The 19,057-nt window shown below is 36.9% G+C and overlaps 1 protein-coding gene across 2 annotated transcripts; it reads left to right on the top strand.

The window, feature by feature from the left end:
• Nucleotides 1-5,582: 5,582 nt before the first annotated feature.
• LOC121295911 (5,6-dihydroxyindole-2-carboxylic acid oxidase-like) lies at nucleotides 5,583-18,823 on the top strand. Of its 2 annotated transcripts, XM_041221032.1 has the most exons (9): nucleotides 5,583-5,672; nucleotides 5,909-6,329; nucleotides 7,201-7,523; nucleotides 7,869-8,073; nucleotides 13,140-13,307; nucleotides 13,652-13,831; nucleotides 14,231-14,374; nucleotides 16,326-16,536; nucleotides 18,600-18,823. In XM_041221032.1, the coding sequence occupies exons 2-9, from the start codon at nucleotides 5,969-5,971 to the stop codon at nucleotides 18,772-18,774; spliced, it is 1,767 nt and encodes a 588-aa protein (XP_041076966.1). In that variant the 5' UTR covers nucleotides 5,583-5,672; nucleotides 5,909-5,968; the 3' UTR covers nucleotides 18,775-18,823. The 2 variants fall into 2 exon arrangements, with proteins under 2 accessions (XP_041076966.1, XP_041076976.1); XM_041221042.1 differs by lacking the exon at nucleotides 18,600-18,823 and having other exon boundaries at nucleotides 16,326-16,540.
• Nucleotides 18,824-19,057: the final 234 nt, after the last annotated feature.

Here is a 19,057-nt window from a genome sequence, read left to right as displayed (position 1 = left end):
CTGAACACAGCACCCTCACAGGTCAGGAAGGAGATATAGCACCAATAATCATTTGATCTCTACCACACCGCCTCAGAGAATGCTCTCACTGTCCTGAAACACATCATGAAAATTATTTGTAATTAATGATAAACAACATGTTATTATAATTTTGAATATTACCATATTATTCAGAATATGCCTTTATCCAGGAGACTCACATTGTTGTACAAACACTAACATACATGCTCAATGCAAATTACCAGGGTTACAACATCAGTATGAATCATTTACATGTTACAGTGAATGAAATTGTCTAGATTTTTTACACACATATTCTAGAAGCCACCCACTGTAGTTCTATCAACTTTAAGCTCCATCCATTGGCATCTCTTTAAAATAAAGTTAAGTGTAGATGGATTAACCAAAGTGTCCTGGCTAAATTCCATTGTAGTTCTGACCTACATCTGTGTGAAATCAATTATCTCCTGAACTATGATTTTATAAATGAATATCTAAAACTTACACAAAGATTCTGGTGATTGTTGCAATAGGGATATGATCCCTATGTTCCAGCAAGTATGCCTGATGTTGATGTCAGCATCTGTCAGCTGATTCTCTGTCCCCTTGTACTTCATCTGTGTCACAGGGACATCCATGATGGATGTTGCTGGGAAAAAGTACCCCATGAGTTTCTTCATCATGTGGGTCTTCCCTGAATGCTGTTTATGGATAATTACTCTCTCTCTGACGACAAATGAAAGAAAAATATAAAATTCTTAGAATGTGGTACCATTTTAAGCATTAGCTCCTAAGTACAACAGGTTTTCAGTCTTATGTAATTGCATAACCAATATTATCAAGGGAATTTCCAGAAACAATTGAATTTAATAATGTACCCACCTGGAATGCAGTGTTAAATTCAGCCAGTGGTTTCAAAGCAGTGCTCAGGAAGAAGTAGAACTTCACTTACTTATTTGTCAGATGGCTAGTTTTCACCTTGCCATTCTTTTCAGCATCTTCATGGCTACTGAAATAAGCCTGAAGGGCTTCCCACTGACTGAGAACCCTCTGAATGCATGTCAAGAGACGGAGCCACCTGGTTCTACAATAACACAGCAACTTCAGGGTGTTGGAGTCCGTGAACTGCACAGATTCCCTGTAAATTTCACACCTCTTTGCATTGTAAAAAGCATAACATATTGTGCAACAGGTTTAAGTGGAATAATAATAATCAGTTAAGGTTTTACTGTCCAATGCCAGGTTCTTTAGCAATACATTCATGTGGAACATAATCACTGAATAATATATAAAAATAGAAAAATATTGAATAGTAAAGACACCTTTAGTAACCGATGAGAGAAACAAATTTTTTTTTTTAAGACAAAAAAAAAAAGTGTTATCTTTTGTCAAAGTTGACCAAAAAGTCTTCAATTGTCAGCTTGATCACTTTGACAAATGATCCTCTAGCAAACTTTGTGAGCTGGCAGATGCAGTCTAGATCCAGAACATGTGTCTGCATCCTCTGAACAGTGTTGTGCTTCCCTTTCATCATGCTGGCATTGTCGGAGCAGATTTTCCCTTGATATATATATTTTTGCTACAAGACAGTTCAACATGTATTTGCAATCAAGAAATGTGCCATTAGCCATGGAAAAAAATGTTTTACATAAGGACATCAATTGCTCTGCAACTGAAAAACATAACTAATATCAATTAGCTATTTTAGCGCAGCCTATATAAGTAAAAAATGCTTTCTAAATGAGTCCTCGTTATTTGTTTTTTAAAAAAACAAAAAACAAAAGCACAGTATGATAATACTATGTGACAGTGTACTTTTAAAAACACACTTCAAGACTGCCAATTACTGAAATCATATTTTAAGTGTCAATAGAAACAGTAAACCCTTGCTTACTTTTCACTATCTGTGTGGTTTTGGTCTTCCCGGTGGAACTTCTTCTGGCAATAGTGAAGTCTGGGAAGATAGCTCCCACAAATGTATTAAATTCCTCGCAGAAAGCAAAAGGGACATTTTGTTTAGAGACTAACATTGCAATTTTTGTCTCAGCATATGTTACCTTCTCCCCCTCCATTCTCCCATTGGCAATAAAAGTTGTGATGGTGCCATTTGTTTTCTGTGCTTCAATTGCCTTTTTGTGCTTCTGGGATTTCTCAAGCTGGACTACATCACCCAGCCACCATGCTCTACACTGAAATCAATTTTGCACACCTTGCAGAATGCGTGTCCTATCCCGATCGGACTTGGGACAAGAATGGAATGGTTTCGCTCCAAGTTGGCAGGTATCTGCATAAGTATGTTGTCTTTTTACTGCCTCAAGATGCCATTATTACTGTGAGAGTGTGAAAGTCCAAAAGCTTGAAAACAATGTGCAAAAATTAAGAACCAATGAGCATGTAGACAACCCCAAAAATGATATGTTCATTAAGTTCATTGGCTGAGCTTTAACTTGTACTTTCACTCGCGCTTGGCTTAAAAGCTGAGGTTTTGACATTTTGCTGTGAATATAATTTGTTTGAAATACTGGAGAAATACAGGAGAAATTATATTACAGGACCTGGCTGGAAGAAGGTGTCAAATTACAGGAGTCTCCCTTGAAATACAGGAGAATTGACAGCTATGCAATTGGCCAATAATAACAATAATGCCAGTAATGTAACATGTAGTCATTAAGACATTTATGTTTTAATGAATTAAAACAAAGCAACATCAGTGGTATAGTGTGACGGCAATGGCAACTCGTATATAACAGGTTTAAAGTGGATGTCTGCAGGAACCATGTGAAATCTATGCCTCATCTGTCACTGACACCCTACCTCATGATCCCTGTGGCACCATTAGCAAAGCAATATGAGAACAAATGTATTCTTTATGGGGGCAAAAAAAGCCTGGCCTTGGGCCCTGGGCTAAGAGGCGTCCTTCGATCAGTGACAGTCTTCCCACTGGATGCCTCTAGGCATCTGCATGTTTGCTGTGGGTTTTTTTTTTTTTCTGTATTTTTTTTGATCATATTGAGTTTTTAATTGACAGTCTGAACAACATGGGTGAGATTAACATTTGTGAGGACTTTTAAAAAAGCTGTCTTTCCACTGATGGTAGTCAAAACTCCTTGATTACCAAATGATGTTCAAAGAATCATATTGCGTTTTACCTAGACTGTATTATTTCATATATGTAGATATGATGTTTGCAAGCGGATCTGCACAAGTGTTCCAGGGGTCAATGATTCTGCTTTTCACTGTTACATTTGGTTTCAAATTGAAAGAAAACTAAATAGCTGTTTAAAAAACAGAGGCTATCTTATAAAAGTGTTTCTTAAAGCTGAGCAACTTCCCCATTGCTGTTTTTTGTATTCCTAAAGGTTTCAATGATAAACAAGCGATGGTCATGCGCGTACAGTCCTTTCTACTAGGCTTTTAATAGGTCATTAGAATTCTGGTCAACACGATGAACAATGAGATCATTCATTATGTCATGGCTTATGCCTAAATAAAGATGTCATGTGATGTTGTCAGTCATCACATTTCAGATGCAGTTTACGTAAGTGAATTTTTTTAAAAAAAAGCATATTTGGAAGACCCGGGACTGTGGATAAGTTTGTATATTTTGTATTGTTTTTGTTAGATTCCATTCCAAATCAACTGACTTTCATGTTGCTACACTTCTTAAGAGTGAAGGGCAAACACAACTGTTGTTGTATTGTTTGGTATATATAACTTTACACAAATAACAGCTATATCAATTAATTAATACAATAAAGAGCACACAAACTAAAACAGCATTGTGCTGGATCTCTCTTATTTACCATTTTACAGATAATGTGTATAATTAGGACAAGCCAGAAAGGCAAGTAATCTTTCCAATGATACATTTATATTAGAATGTATAACAATTCAGATATGGTAAAATGGGAGTATAAGTGAATGAACTAAAATGGAAATCAATTCAATGTTTTTTCTATTTTTTAATAAGTGCATTCTAAATGTGTGCAGCAATATGAATACATATATGTTAATAGAAGGTTGACTGAAAGGGACTTTGTAATTAAACAGTAATGAGTTAAAGTAGTGACCTTTTTTTTTTTTTTTTTTTACAAAATGACCTCTTAAAATACCCTCTGCATGCACCTCATGTTTAGCAGTTCTAAAAAAAAAAAAAAAAAAAAAAAAAAAAAGTATTATTTGACAAAACAAACAACACATTGTTTGGCATTTAGACTTAAGTGAAACAATGGTATAATGCCAAATTGTGTGGTTAACCCTGATTGAAGTCGCCTGCAAATATTTTGAGTTGTGGGAGGTTGCTCTGTCTCAGATAATTCCAGATCTTTTCAGAATGTTTGCACAAGCCTGCAGACATAAAAATGAAAACTCCCAAGTTCACATTGTGAATGAGATTAAGTGGTGGAGAATAAATCATAAAAGCATGGCATGATCAATTTTACCTGTCCTTTTGATGAACAATCAGCTGTGAAAACAACATATGATGTTTCAATGTTAAAATGAGACACACAGCTATAGTAAAAAGAGCAACCCTTCTGTGGCTTTCCTTACGTATGTAACAGGGTGTGTTGTATTTTTACTTTATTTTAGTTTATTTTTGAATTTAAGAAGTGCACATTTTGTATTCACTTGTATATTAGGTAGTCACTCAGCTTCATATATTTTCCCTAACTGGAAACTGATTTGGTAATTGCCTGCATTAAATAGTATTAAAAAAGCCCAAGTTTACATTGTAGGTGGCCATCCTTATGTGTGCTGAGCAGAAGAGAGAAATGGTCAGGTACTATAAGATGTTTGCAGAGTTATGTACAGTAGTATTACAGAATTCCAGTATCCATAAGCATGTATGACCCTCTTGTCATATCTTGTTTTATAGGTGTTATGTGCATATTGTTGTTCAAACACAAATACGCATTATGACAGGTAAATTAAACTGGGAATCCCACTTAAAAAATACTATAGTTCAAAAACACTGTAGTTTTCCTTAGTATACATAGGCTACTACTGTATATTATAGAACACTTTTTTTTGGAAAGGACTATAGTATATTTTTTATATTGAGCAACGCAGTTCCCTCTTTGTTAATCATAATTGTAAATGAATGCATAAAATAGCATTGCTATTATATACATACATATGTGTGTGTGTGTGTGTGTGTGTCAGTCAGTGGGTGGGTGCGCGCGCGCGTGTGTGTCAAACAAAAAGCTAGAGGATTCTAAGGGTACTTTTACAGCTGGCTAAAATGAGTACAACATAACAGACAAATAAACCTCACGTGAAAAATAATAGTAACCTGAATGAAAAGAATAGGAACACAGCAAACGTCCAGGTATCAACACAATCTGGATTGAAGCCGGGCCATTATAAAAGTGTTATTTATTTATTTATTTATTTTATTTTTGAGGGGGGGGTCATTTTATTTTTATTTATTTATTTATTTGTTTGTTTATTTATTTTTTAACTTGTAATATTTTGTGTTACACTATCAGTTGTTACGATGTTTCCTCCCCTCCCCACGTTGCAGCAAATGTGAGGTGATCACGAGGAGATCAGCAATCAAGGCAGTCACGCGTTAATTACGTATTTAAAGTCAGGATTTAATTAATCTGAAGAAAGAAAAACAGTGAGTCGGCTTCAGTTAGATCAGTGACAGAAGCAGTTTATGCAGCTGGGTGAGAAAACTTATTTTTTTGTTTGTTTGTTTAGTATAAAAACTATTGTTTTAGACAATTATTAAATTAGTTTAATTATGCAACGAAATAGTTGAACAACAATGTTTTGGAGTTATGCAAGGGAAATGTACAGAGCTTGTTTCTTTTGTATTCGGCTTTTATTGTGCGCATAGTACAAGCCATTAAAAGCGTGTCTTTCAATTAAAAAAATCTAAATCGTTTGTTTTCTCATCTAGATCATCTTCTTTCACCTCTCCTCCTGCTGCTGCTAGGAAAATTGCACATTTTTTTGTACAATGTCAATGCGGAGGTGTGCATTGTTTATTACTTTATGTGCGACGGTGGTGCGCTCACAGTTTCCAAGAGAATGCGTCGGTGTACAGGGTCTCCAGAGCGGGGAGTGCTGCCCATCGCTGAGTGGAGACCCAGGAGACATCTGCGGTTCCAGCGCCGGGCGGGGCCGGTGTGTGCAAGTGAACGCGGACGGGCGGCCCCATGGACCGCAGTATCCGCACGATGGACGGGATGACCGTGAGCAGTGGCCACTTGCTTTCTTCAACCGCACCTGCCAATGCAATGGGAACTTCTCTGGGTATAACTGTGGTCGGTGTAAGCACGGGCATGGCGGTGTGAACTGTGACCAACTTCTTGTTGTAGGTAAGGAAATGTTTCTGATGGGAATAGGTGGACCGTCAGAATATAAATACATGACACAGAAATGCATGGGAGGGGACTAGTTTTATTAAACTGCAGATAAACTAGACTTGTACATTTTTTGGTTTGTGTAGCATCATCATCTTGGCTGTTGATTTTGTTTTTGTTTTTTTGGACAAAGGACAGAATTGAAAAGTACAGTAAGTGGCATCCCTGCACTAAAACAATCTAACCAATCAGAATTCATTAAACGGAAACAGTGAATACCAGATAGGACTATTTGTATGGTATTGGTGATGTCTTGTATGGTGTCTTTTTTTTTTTTTTTTTTTTGACTGACTTAAGGTATATGAAAAAATAACCATATTTCCTGCTACAATTGTTTAATATGCCTGTATAGATTGGAATACATACAGTACGGTGTTCTCACCATGGTATGGAATACACACCGTACTATTCATTGATATACATTTCTTGTCATACTATTTATTGCGAGGACTATAAAAGTATTCCTCATGTTTTTTATATTTCTCTTTTGCTTTGTTTCATAGTGTAGAAAGCTGAGGTCAAAGTTTTGTTCATGGTGTTTCTACTACCACTGAAGTAGTCTTCCTGACTGGGATTTGCTTGAACATTCATTGTGTTTTGGGTCAATAGATACATTTGTTACAGTAACTCGCAAATAAACTAGCCCTAGATTTAGAAAACAATCTTGATTAAATGTCACCATGTTGCACAATCCAGTCAATAAAAATAATACATTCACCAACAATGTATACTTGTATATGCCAGGTATAATTATGCTATATCCTCAAACAACCAAGTTGACATGATACCTGCACGCTCACAGCCGTCTCTTCCTCTTTTATTCCAGTGAGGAGGAATGTTATGGAACTGAGCGAAGATGAGAAAAGACGTTTTGTGACTGCATTAGACCGTGCCAAGCGCACTGTGCAACCTGACTTTGTCATAGCGAGTAGACGTTACCCTGAGATTTTCGGACCAGATGGCAATACTCCACAGTTTGAAAATATTTCCATTTACAATTTTTTTGTGTGGTCTCATTATTACTCTGTCAGCAAAACATTCCTTGGTGCAGGGCAGCAGAGTTTTGGAGGTGTGGATTTTTCACACGAGGGGCCAGGCTTTCTCACCTGGCACAGGTATCACCTGCTGCAGCTTGAAAGGGATATGCAGGTAAGGTGAATACATTCATTCTGCTTTACATTGTTCAAATCAAACACTAGGTTTTTTTAATTTTTTTTTTTTCATTTATACAGTTGCTTCGCCACACTTGATTTTAGTGCTTTTTAAATTTTATTTTGTATTTCCAGTAACGCTGTCTTTTCAGTAAAATCATAATATTACTGTAAATGTTGGAGGAGTTTTTAGCATGCATTTCTCATTGGGTTGTTGGTTACTTTTGACGCTGACCAGTGTAACTTCACAGAGCAAATCACGGCTCAGGCAGCTCTTGATACAGACTGACTTGTATGTGTGCATTTGCACTTGTTAATCCTACTCCATGTTTGAACCATACAGGACATGCTGCAGGACCCGTCCTTTGGTCTCCCCTACTGGAACTTTGCCATTGGAGGGAACAACTGTGATATCTGCACAGATGACTTGCTTGGGGCCAGAAGCAACTTTGTAGCTAACGCAATCAGTCCAAACTCTGTCTTCTCTCAGTGGCGAATTCTTTGTGAAAGTGTTGAAGACTATGATACACTTGGGACTATATGTAACAGTAAGTACTTTTAGTTCTGTGATGTCTTTGCCTTAAATGTTGGAAGACTACATTGTATGTGAAAAGCCCCATTATGAGTGAACTGTCACTTGATATGGTGTCTGGTTTACACTGGTACTGTATCTGTTTAAATGTACAAGTTAGTACCTCCAGGATTCCGTGATCGTGGAAAAAATCACGGAATTTGATCTCTCTCTTTGTTTTGCAAAAAAAAAAAAAAAAAAAAAAAACCTCAAACATTTGCTCCATGCTATCACTGTACATGTCACTAGAGCGCATTCAAGCTATTTGTATAGTGAGAAGTGTAGCAGGGCTTCAGTACAAGCTTTAGTTCAGCCATGGAGAGATTCCTAAGGCCATCGATAAGCTCTGGAAACAAATCTAAATTAGCACAGAATACAAAGGCAAAACATAGGGCACAAGTGCAAGATGAAAGTCCAGTATTTCCAATAACTCGCCGTTATAGCTTCTGTGAAAATAGCAGAAGACTGTGACAACGACCATGGATAGACAAACGGTGGCTAATGAAGAACAAAATGAGCTAAGATTTATAATTACAAAGGATTTTATAGTTTGGTTGCAAGTTCAAAGCGAACCGTTGTTCTGTTACTCCTATGTGAAAGGTATAACAATTAGGACCTAGCTTGTCCTGAAAGATGTCATTCTAATTCTTATATGGAAATACAAGTTTTTTTTTTTTTTTTTGTACATGGTGTAGTAACAAGAATGCTCAAAGGAAGGAGGTGACGAACTATATTAGATATTGTCCAATTACTTCGGATGACAACATTTTTGTGAATCCTATTATTTTTTTCTATAAATCATTACTTTGTTTTGTGGGGTGTGATGTGGCTTTTCACAAAGAAACAAACAAAAGCTGGTTTCAACCTATCGGTGTCACCTGTTACAGTTTCCACACTGTTTCTATGTGCTGTCATGATGTGGATACGTTTTAAAGTCGCAACATTTTGGTGAGCAAATGTTTCTATAAATACCCTGTTACATTTGTACAAAAATGCTCCAAGCCTAGTACACATTTGTAAAACAGTACATTTATAAAATGTAGCAATGCTAATTAATCTCAGTACGCCACTACAGTCTTAGTCTGCTAGGCAAAGGTTGTTGTGGTTATTGTTATTACTAATGTGATTAAATAGGGTTGGCCATAACTGTGTTTGGAGAATTGTTACATATAATTAAAAAAAAAACAAAAAAAAAAAAAACATCCAAATCAGTGCTGTAAGTTAACAAAAAAAAGTTACTCATGCTAAACGGCTTGCTTTGCATGCTCGCCTGCCAAATGTTTTTAATTGCTTCAGTATTCTTAATACATCACTCCGATGTGATATTTATCATTTCTCACTGACAAAATTGAAAGCTGGATCAAGAAGCTGTCCTTGTGGTACGATCGTGTAAACCATGGCAGCCTCTAAGCATTTGTAATTTTTTTCACTGTTGGCTGTAAAATATTGTGAAGTCATTTTTATTGCTACAAGTAGAGGGTCACGATGCATCAAAGTTTGAGAACCACTGCTCTGTGATAAGATGGCATTTCTGTTCATCTTTGAGTAGAGCGGTTTATTTATTTTTATTTATTTTTTTTAAACTAAGGTGTTTTAGTTCAGTAGTTGTGGGCACAGTTTGTTAAAGTTGCAGTTTATCTGGTCATTTCAAGCAATGGAAAAAATCCTGGTCTTATGTACTTGCTCTTAAAATGGATTCAAGAATCTTGAACAATGAATTGTTGATTGCTACAATAAGTTTTATGGGATGGTAATTTGTGTGTGGGTGTTTTTTTTTTTTCAAATCATGGTTTATTTTATGTGCAACCAGAGTCCCCTTTAGTGGATCAAGATTAACTATGAAGGAGAGACTAGAAACTTACAAAGGTGTACCAGTGTCTTAAGAAATAAGTTGATCAAGCTCTAGAATTTAAAGGGGAGGTTCCATTGTTTCAAATATCTAGGAGCTTAGGCAGGGAAATAAGTTGATCAGATATTAACAAACAATACATTTTAAATTAGTTTTGTAATTTAGAATTTATATATGAATAGATCTGATGGCTTTTACAGTATGACTGTAGATAAGCGAGTGTGAATGTTGCTGTATATCGGATATATTGGCCTAACAAAAAAAGTTAAATTTAATTTTGTAAGTATAATTTATATTAACTAGATCAAATGTATTTGACAGTATGACACTAGATAAGGGAATGTGAATATCGCTGTAATACATGAGCAACAAATACATAATTTAAAATGAAATTTCTAAGTAGTCTGTGATATTAATGTGTGTAACAAACGTTAACTAGCAAAATGTGTTACATATTCATTTTGCATTTCTTGAGTTCTTGTTTTGGGAAGTACTACTGTATGGGTAGGTATGTAAGTGATTTTTCCAAAAGTTAAGCATGAGTTTGTTATGGAAAAAATTGAGCTCCATGCTGCGATTTACTAACTAGGCCACGGCACACAAATCACATGATGTACTATACAGTATTTGTATTATGCGCTTTGTTTCATTTGTTTACATACAGTACTTTGTGTATAATTAGGACAGAAAACAAACAGGAGACTGGTTATCGCCATGCATGTATTTCAATTACAAATTTGGGAAGAAACAATATATTAATTGGTTACAAACTAAAGAGTTCACGTCTTTGCTAAACGTGGTAAATACCTGTAGTTCAATACTGACGTAGATAGCTATTGTAAGAAAGAAATCATGCAGTATATGTAGGCTACTGTATATAGGCATGGTTTTTAAAAAAGGTAAATTCTTGTAGTGCAACAACCATGTAAGACACATAACGAGCAATCGTATCCACCTAGGCATATGTTTTTCATTTCTGTATTTGTCCTATCTACAGAGGATTTGATCGGGTCATTTTTATAACATAGTACAAGTCTTATCCCTTAGTAATGCTGTATATCGCTGCAAGGAATACAATTGTGTGTGTGTGTGTGTGTGTGTGTGGTGTGGGGGGGGGGGGGGGGGGGGGGGGGACCTTCCGTCTGGCTATTTGTGGTTAATTTTCTTCACCTTATCCTAATTTTAAAAACACAACCCTAAACCTAGAACCTTTTTTTAAATAAACATAATTGTATGTGTAACAAATGTTAATGCTTAAGACATGCAGACAAAACAATGTCCTATATATATAATTTTTTTTATTTTTTTTTTAAACTGGCAGTGGTAGGCCTACGTTTTGCCACATTTGAAACTAAGTTACAGCTATACTAATATTTCAAGTAAAAATACAACCTTGTCATACTAATATTATGGATGCAGTGTGTCATTAGATTTATATTATTGAAACATTTTAATTTTGATTAAAGATTGACAACATTTTGACATGTAAAATAATTTAATATGTAAGTAAATGTCCAGGATGACACCTAAACTACATCCTGATTGACAACGATGTTATCGAAACCTAAAAAGACAGGGGTTTAAAACAATTTGCCACATACTCGTCGATCACACGGTCAGATAAAAATAAAAACCCATGCAGTGAACCTCCCCTTTAATCAAACTGTTGCCCCGCCTTAGTTTTGCCTACTTTTGCATTACTGTGCTTGCGTGATCAACTTATTTCCTACAACACTGGTACACCCCTCATCAATGTGATACAATCGTGATGTATAATATTTGTGCTCGAAGCTGCATCTTTTAATTTTTGGTAAACAAATGTCCGTGCATGACAGACTAAATATGTGGAAAGTGTATTTTATTTAAAGGGTATTTAGTGTGACGGAGTAACTACAGTACCGATAAAAATCAAATAGTTTAAACTGATTCTTTTATTAAACTATTTGCATCCCTAATAAAGTCTCTCCTAAAACTGACATTAATTATGAATAAATATTTCACAAAAAATCAGTTAGAATGTATCCCATATATAAATAACACGGCTTGGAAAAGTAACAACCTCTGATTGGTTAAACAGCATCACATGCACCATGCGTATAGCACAGCTTGCACACTAAGCTGCTCCACACTAAATAAATCGCTACGCACAGCTACATTCTAAATTCCATGACAAACTGCCATTTTATTTGTTATTAGTTACAAAACCACTACCAAAAATGAGTGGATTTTCACTTATTTCCTTTAATATTTGTGGATGAAACGCTACGTAACTGGTACAGCACCAATTTTCTGAAACTACAGCATGGGCTGGTTATTGTAGTTCAAGAAAAATGTGGACATTCATTTTATGGAAATAAGCTCTACTAAATACATACTTTAACAGTAGAAATTAACATTTCTGTTGACAGCGAATTTTAAACCAGCAATAATGTATTCCTGTCAGTCAGGAAAACTCTTAGAAAAGCGGGTAACGACAAGGCCAGACACCACCACCCCGAATTACTGGTGTGGGTTTGGAGTGTCTGTGGGAAACTTAGGTACTGTCCCCCGACACCACAGTCGGATCGGTGTGTGAAATTTGGTTTGATCGTCAATTTAATCTGGCATGACTTGGACGTGAGGGTGTCTGACAACTAATAAAAACATATTTTGAGATCCAAAAGGATGAAAACATGCTAGAATAGTGTGCCTTGCATATGAGTTCACAAACTCACTTCAAGATCGGGCTTCAGCATCCATCGCAGCTGCTCTGCTTACTTCCTTAGTGTCATTTGAAACTCCTCACATCATCACACTTTGTATTCAGTCCTCTAGTTTCTAGTGAGGTGGCACTTTCGATGCAGTAATTCACAATAAATAAACATGTGCAATTTACTTTTAATGAGCAAACAACGAATTCAATTTGGGACTATTGCACTACGGATATATACACAAGTTTCTGGTTTTGTCTTAATTTAAATGTGTTTTTAATTATTTTTTTTCCCACAAATGTAAGGTAGCCATGTTATAAATGGTGTAAATCACTTTGGGCCGTGCGGTTGCTATGACTATAGGAAGTGTACTTGTCAAGTGTGCATTTTGAACAGCAGTGTGATCTATATCTGTATAATAATGGCACTTTTGTTTTTCTTTTTTAGTTTGTTTCTTTTAAGGCAGTTGTCTGGGAGTAAAATAACACATTTTTGCTCCAACAGACACAGAGGGAGGTCCTATTCAAAGAAATCCAGGTGGGAATGTTGCCAGGCCCATGGTGCAGCGCCTCCCTGAACCACAAGATGTCTCTGCATGTTTAGAAGTTGGCCAGTTTGACACACCGCCTTTCTATTCCACTTCATCAGAGAGCTTCCGAAACACTGTTGAGGGTGAATTGTGCATAACCACACAATTGAGACTCTTTGTTTTTTATTTATTTTTGTTTCCCCCTGTTACACAAGTTATTGTGAACGTTGACTTTTTCTGCATGCAACTAGATACCTATGGAATACCTGAGCTGTGCACTGCCTAGTGTGGCCATGTTTGGTGTGTGCTCAGGAATATTTTTGTTTTTATACCAAAGTGTTGTTTTTTTGTGCCGAAAGCAATAGAATTGTGAAACACTGAATAAAAAAACTTTTTTTTATTAAAGAGAATATTAAGAGGTGTGTTGTGTAGTTGCTTCATGTGGCTAATATGTATTCTGATGGATGGTTATTTGTGTGCTTTTCAGGATACAGTACACCATCTGGGAATTATGATCCACTGGTCCGCAGCTTGCATAACCTGGCTCACCTGTTTCTGAATGGAACTGGAGGACAAACCCATGTGTCGCCCAATGATCCCATCTTTGTCTTGTTGCATACTTTTACTGATGCAATTTTCGATGAGTGGTTGAGACGGCATAATCCTGGTATTGTAATCTCCTTTTAAAATCTATATTAACCAAGCCAATTCTCTTGTGATTTTTATCTAGGTTTATGTAAGCATGTCGTGGTTTTTAACTGCATTCCATTGCAGTTTCCTTGTATTAATTTCCCAGTACAATTAGTCTTGCCTCCCCCTACCACCTGCAGTAAGACGCAGAGCTCTTTCCCTTATTCCACAGCATTTGAAAAAGTGAGTTGGCCTATGCAGACGTGTTTTGGTGCTATAGTAAATTAGATTTATATGGATTTCCACACAAGAGGTGGAGCCTGAACCCCCATAGTTTGTGTTGGAGGCCAGGAACTTGCTGAATCTTAAAGGTAATTGGTCTTTTGCCACAGTAACCCAAATCTTTCTCAGTAACTAAATGCTGGCTTGGTTTCAGATGTGACGGCTTACCCTTTGGAAAACGCTCCAATTGGTCACAACAGGCAGTATAACATGGTTCCGTTTTGGCCTCCAGTAACCAATGTTGAGATGTTTGTAACTTCTGATAACCTTGGGTACTCGTATGAGGTTAGGTGGCCAGGTAAGTCTATTAGTAAGACTGGCAGTAACTTCCTTTTTTAATTGAATTCCTTTAGAGTTGTGTGAAGTATGTTTGTTATGTTCAAATCTAAATGCTACACATTTTCAGCAATTTTATTTTTAAATTGGTATTTGTAATCCTTTTTGCATTGTATGCTGCCCCCTTTCCAGCATTTTAGCCCCGAGTTAGAAAAATCATCTTTAATCTAAACTGTCTGAGTAAGTATACAGTGCCTATAGAAAGTCTACACCCCCTTTCAAAATGTTCACCTTCTGTGGCCTTATATCCTGGAATTAAAATGCATTAAAAGTATTGTGTGTTTATCATTTATCTACACATCCTACCCTATAACTTCCAAGTGAAAAAAATATTCTAGAAATTTTTAGATAATTAAAAATAGAAACTGAAATAGCTTGGTTGGGTAAGTGTCCACCTCCCTTTTGTAATCTCAATCCTAAATTAGCTTGGGTATAACCAATTACCTTCAAAATCACACACCAAGTGAAGTGGCCTCCACCTGTGTTACATTGTAGTGATTCACGTGATTTCAGGATAAATTCAGCAGTTCCTGTAGGTTCCCTCTGCTGGGCAGTGCATTTCAAAGCAAAGGCTCAACCATGAGCACCAAGGCGCTTTCAAAAGACCTCCGGGACAAAGTTGTTGAAAGGCACAGATCAGGGGATAGGTATAAAAAAAATATCAAAAGCTTTGAATATCCCCTGAAGCATAGTAAAGACGATTATTAAGAAATGAAAGGTGTATGGCACCACCAAGACCCTGCCTAGATCAGACCGTCCCTCCAAACTGGATGACCGAGGAAGGAGGAGACTGATCAGAGAGGCTACCAAGAGGCCAATGGCAACTTTGCAAGCGCTACAGGCTTTAATGGCCAATACTGGTCAAACTGTGCATGTGACATCAATATCCCAAGCACTCCACAAATCTGGGCTGTATGGTAGGATGCAAAGAAGGAAGCCATTACTCAAGAAAGCCCACCTTGAATCCCATTTTGAAGTATGCAAAAAAAAAAAAAAAAAAAAAAAAAAACTAGCCATGTGGCAAAATTTTGTGGTCTGCCGAAACTAAAATGGAACTTTTTGGCCTAAATGCAAAGCGTTATGTTTGGTGCAAACCCAACACACTGGATCACCCAAAGAACACCATCCCTACTGTGAAGCATGGTGGTGGCAGCATCATGTTATGGGGATGTTTCTCATCGGTAAGGACTGGGGCACTTGTTAGGATAGAAGGGAAAAGAAATAGAGCAAAGTACAGAGAAGTCCTTGAGGAAAACCTGCTGCCCTCTGCAAGAAAGCTGAAACTGGGACAGAAGTTCCTTTCAGCATGAAAACGACCCAAAACACACAACCAAAGCTACACTAGAGTGGAGTAGAGTACAAAAAGGTAACTGTCCTTGAGTGGCCCAGTCAGAGCCCCAACCTAAATCCAATCGAAAATTTGTGGCATGACTTGAAGATTGCTGTCCATCAACGCTCCCCAAGGAACTTGACAGAGCTTGAACAGTTTTGTAAAGAATGGTCAAATATTGCCAAATGTAGGTGTGCAAAGCTGGTAGAGACCTATCCCAACAGACTCACGCTGTAATTGCTGTCAAAGGTGCTTCCACCAAGTATTAACTCAGGGGGGTGGAAACTTATCCAATTATGATCTTTGTTTTGTATTATATAATATATATTTTCTCTAAATAAAAACTGTTTTCTCCTTTACAGTGTGGAGTATGGTGTGTAGATAAGTTGGGGGGGGGGCACCACCTCAACCTCAACCTCAACCTCAACCTCTTTCTCATTTAAATATATGAAACTCTGAGGCACTGACACAAGAAAATGTGAAAAACGTTCAAGGGGGTGTAAACTTTCTATAGTCACTGTATGTTCTCCATGGAACAGCTCCAAGAGGCTTCTGGTTGACTTCTTTAAATCTTTGTCTACAGCTCGCACGTATACCATGACTGAGATTATAACCATCGCAATTATAGCAGCGCTGGTTTTGATTGCAGTCATTTTTGCTGCTACGACATGTGCTGTGCGCGCAAGAAAGTACAGCCATGGTAAAAATGAAGCTCGACAACCCCTACTGGCAGAACACTATCGACGCTACTCTGAGGATCATGAAAGAATTCAAGAAAAAACACAGTCTGTTGTGTAAGAGGGGAGGGGGGGGGGGCAAAACACTGAAAGGACAGAGTTGCTTTTCACTCTGCATTTAAATATATTTATAATATTTGATGTGTGTGTATACAGTGTTTCTGACTCTTCTCCCAATAAAGGCCTACCAGTTTTGTCATATGAATTTGTTTTCCATGCTTTTTCTATGTTCCACATAGAGTAATATTTAAAGGTAAGCATTTCACAAAGTAAATTCACACATACAGTACGTTTTGTGTAAAAATTGTTGTCAGTTTATTTACCGCATCCATCAAAGCTCTTTAAACACCAGCCTTTAACCAAGCAGATACTCTACAGCTTGTATCTGTACCGCCCACAGGCATGAGCCCCTTGGAAAATTGGCTGATGGTAGTGAAAACAGTGTCAAGTTAAGTGCACAGTAAGGTAAAAACAAAGTGGTTTGGACTTGTTACTTAAACATTCTCAAGTGGATAGTCTCTAAATGTATCTAGGGGTTTGCTTTTTAGTTGGTAAGAATAAGATGGAGATATATCTAGTGTGTGTACTAGTTGTAAATTGGGAAGGTTTAGTTATTTACTTTACAATAATAAAGCCCATTAGTGTTAAACAGTTGTAATCTCCACTGACTGTACTTACACAGTATCGTTACAATAGTTCTTTTCACTTTTAAATGGATTTGGCTGGCATCTTAAGTACTTCTAACCTTGGTTCTTACTCCTAAAGGAGTGTTTGAGGGCTATTTCCAAAAAAAATCAGCCTGAAGACTTTCAGCTTTCAAATTACATTATGCAATTAACTGAGACAAGAACATCATCTATCTATTACTCGGACAAGTACATGTGTGGGCTTACTTGTAATTTAGGCAAATTAAACTTGTACATCCTGTAATTAGCCTTCACCTCCTGAAGTTTCTGAACAGTAGTTTCTGACGCACATTCTTGAAACTGGTAGTCCTGAAGTTGGTTGAGGTGTTTTTGAAACCTGTAACCCTTTACTGTGTAACCATAGTAACACATAGCAAAGCATATCTAATGAATGTTAAAGCATTCAGACACAAAAATACAATTACCACATTAAAGTAATTTTTTTTTTTAATCTTTACAAATACATGTACCAAAATGTCAGTAGTATCAGTAGTATCAGTCAAGCATGTGAAGCTTATACTGCCTGCAAGAGAATCCTCTGTACCACCTTTTTTCTTAGTCTCCTGTTTTGGGGCAAAGCAGGAAATATTCTTCCTTGGGTCAAGGACTACAGTCCATCCAAAATACTTTCAGCTTGGAATATTTCCCAGCAAACATGTGAGCTCTCATGTAATGAGCAATGTTAATGATAACTCAATAGTTTGAAATGATTAAAATCTATGCCCAAATTAGCTTACATTGCTCACAACATGCTGCAGTCTATGAAGTAAAGCAACATGAAACTGGTATGGTAAAATTAAGATACTGTATATGAAAGGAACAAAATAAGTCTCTTACTACAATTGAATGAAGGCAAGAACCTATTTTGAGTACAACATGTTGCTTTATCTCCTTTCAAGAATGGCAGCACAACACCATTCACCATTACCTGTATGGTGGCAAGTTGTCCATTTGAAATCCCAGCTTCCTCAATTCCACAGCTGGGTTTATTATGTTTCATTCAAGGCTATTAGTAATAAAGGACACAATCTTCAGGGAAAAGTACAGGGAAAGTTTATTTAGTGTGACATGAGCCAACGTACACCACAACATGCTCTGTATAGGCTGGGTTACAACAGGCAAGTGACCCCATGAAAAGCCCATGTAAATGTAAAATATAGAAAGCACTGAGCCCAGCAGGTGTTAGACAGACCTCTACAGATTTAGAGAACCATTCTGATCTCAGATGAGTCTCACTTCCAGCAATTCAATTCAAATAGGTGCATTTTGGGTATGGAGGGCTGGAGATGAATGCAGAACGATTGTTTAAAGGTCAACAGTATGTGTTCAACAGATTTTGTGTTCATTGATTGGCGTCTCCTGTCTCAATTCAGCATATTATTTTGCTATCCTTCAGAACCATCTCATGCCATTGTTACATTGCACCTTCTGCAGGAAGATAGCACCACATGCCATACATGCAGAATCACCTCTACCTGGAAGAAACAAGAGGGGCTGCAGCTTCTTCACTGGACTCATCAGTCCTGAAATGAACCGCATCAAATATGTCTGGGAACAATTCAGTAAACAACTGCGAAAAAACTTGACCATTACTTGCCAATGCGAATGAACTGCAGTCCAAACTCATCGAACTTTGGCAAAATCTGGACTACAAAAGATTTAGAAGTGAGTAGTTTTTCGAGATTTACGATTATACAGTATAATCGTAAATCTCGAAAAACTACTCACTTCTAAATCTTTTGTAGTCATTTTTGTATTACTTTTGTATAAATACATGTTAATTTGGATTCATATGTTTTTTTTTTCTGACTTTATGTGAACAAAAAGACACAAAAGCGCCCGTTTTCTCATTGGAAATAGTGATATTTTGAAATTTACCTGTCTTGGTCACA

Source organism: Polyodon spathula, chromosome 2 (genome assembly GCF_017654505.1).
Source record: "Polyodon spathula isolate WHYD16114869_AA chromosome 2, ASM1765450v1, whole genome shotgun sequence".
NCBI classification, from domain to species: domain Eukaryota; kingdom Metazoa; phylum Chordata; class Actinopteri; order Acipenseriformes; family Polyodontidae; genus Polyodon; species Polyodon spathula.
The sequence above is the reverse complement of the archived record's forward strand: the minus strand, read 5'-3'. Positions and strand labels throughout refer to the sequence as shown.

Coding starts and splice junctions, on each gene's coding strand:
- LOC121295911 (XM_041221032.1), top strand. CDS start 5,969: ATGTCAATGCGGAGGTGTGCATTGTTTATTACTTTATGTGCGACGGTG. Junction 7,524..7,868: donor AGCTTGAAAGGGATATGCAG/GTAAGGTGAATA, acceptor TGAACCATACAG/GACATGCTGCAGGACCCGTC. Junction 14,375..16,325: donor GTATGAGGTTAGGTGGCCAG/GTAAGTCTATTA, acceptor CTTTGTCTACAG/CTCGCACGTATACCATGACT.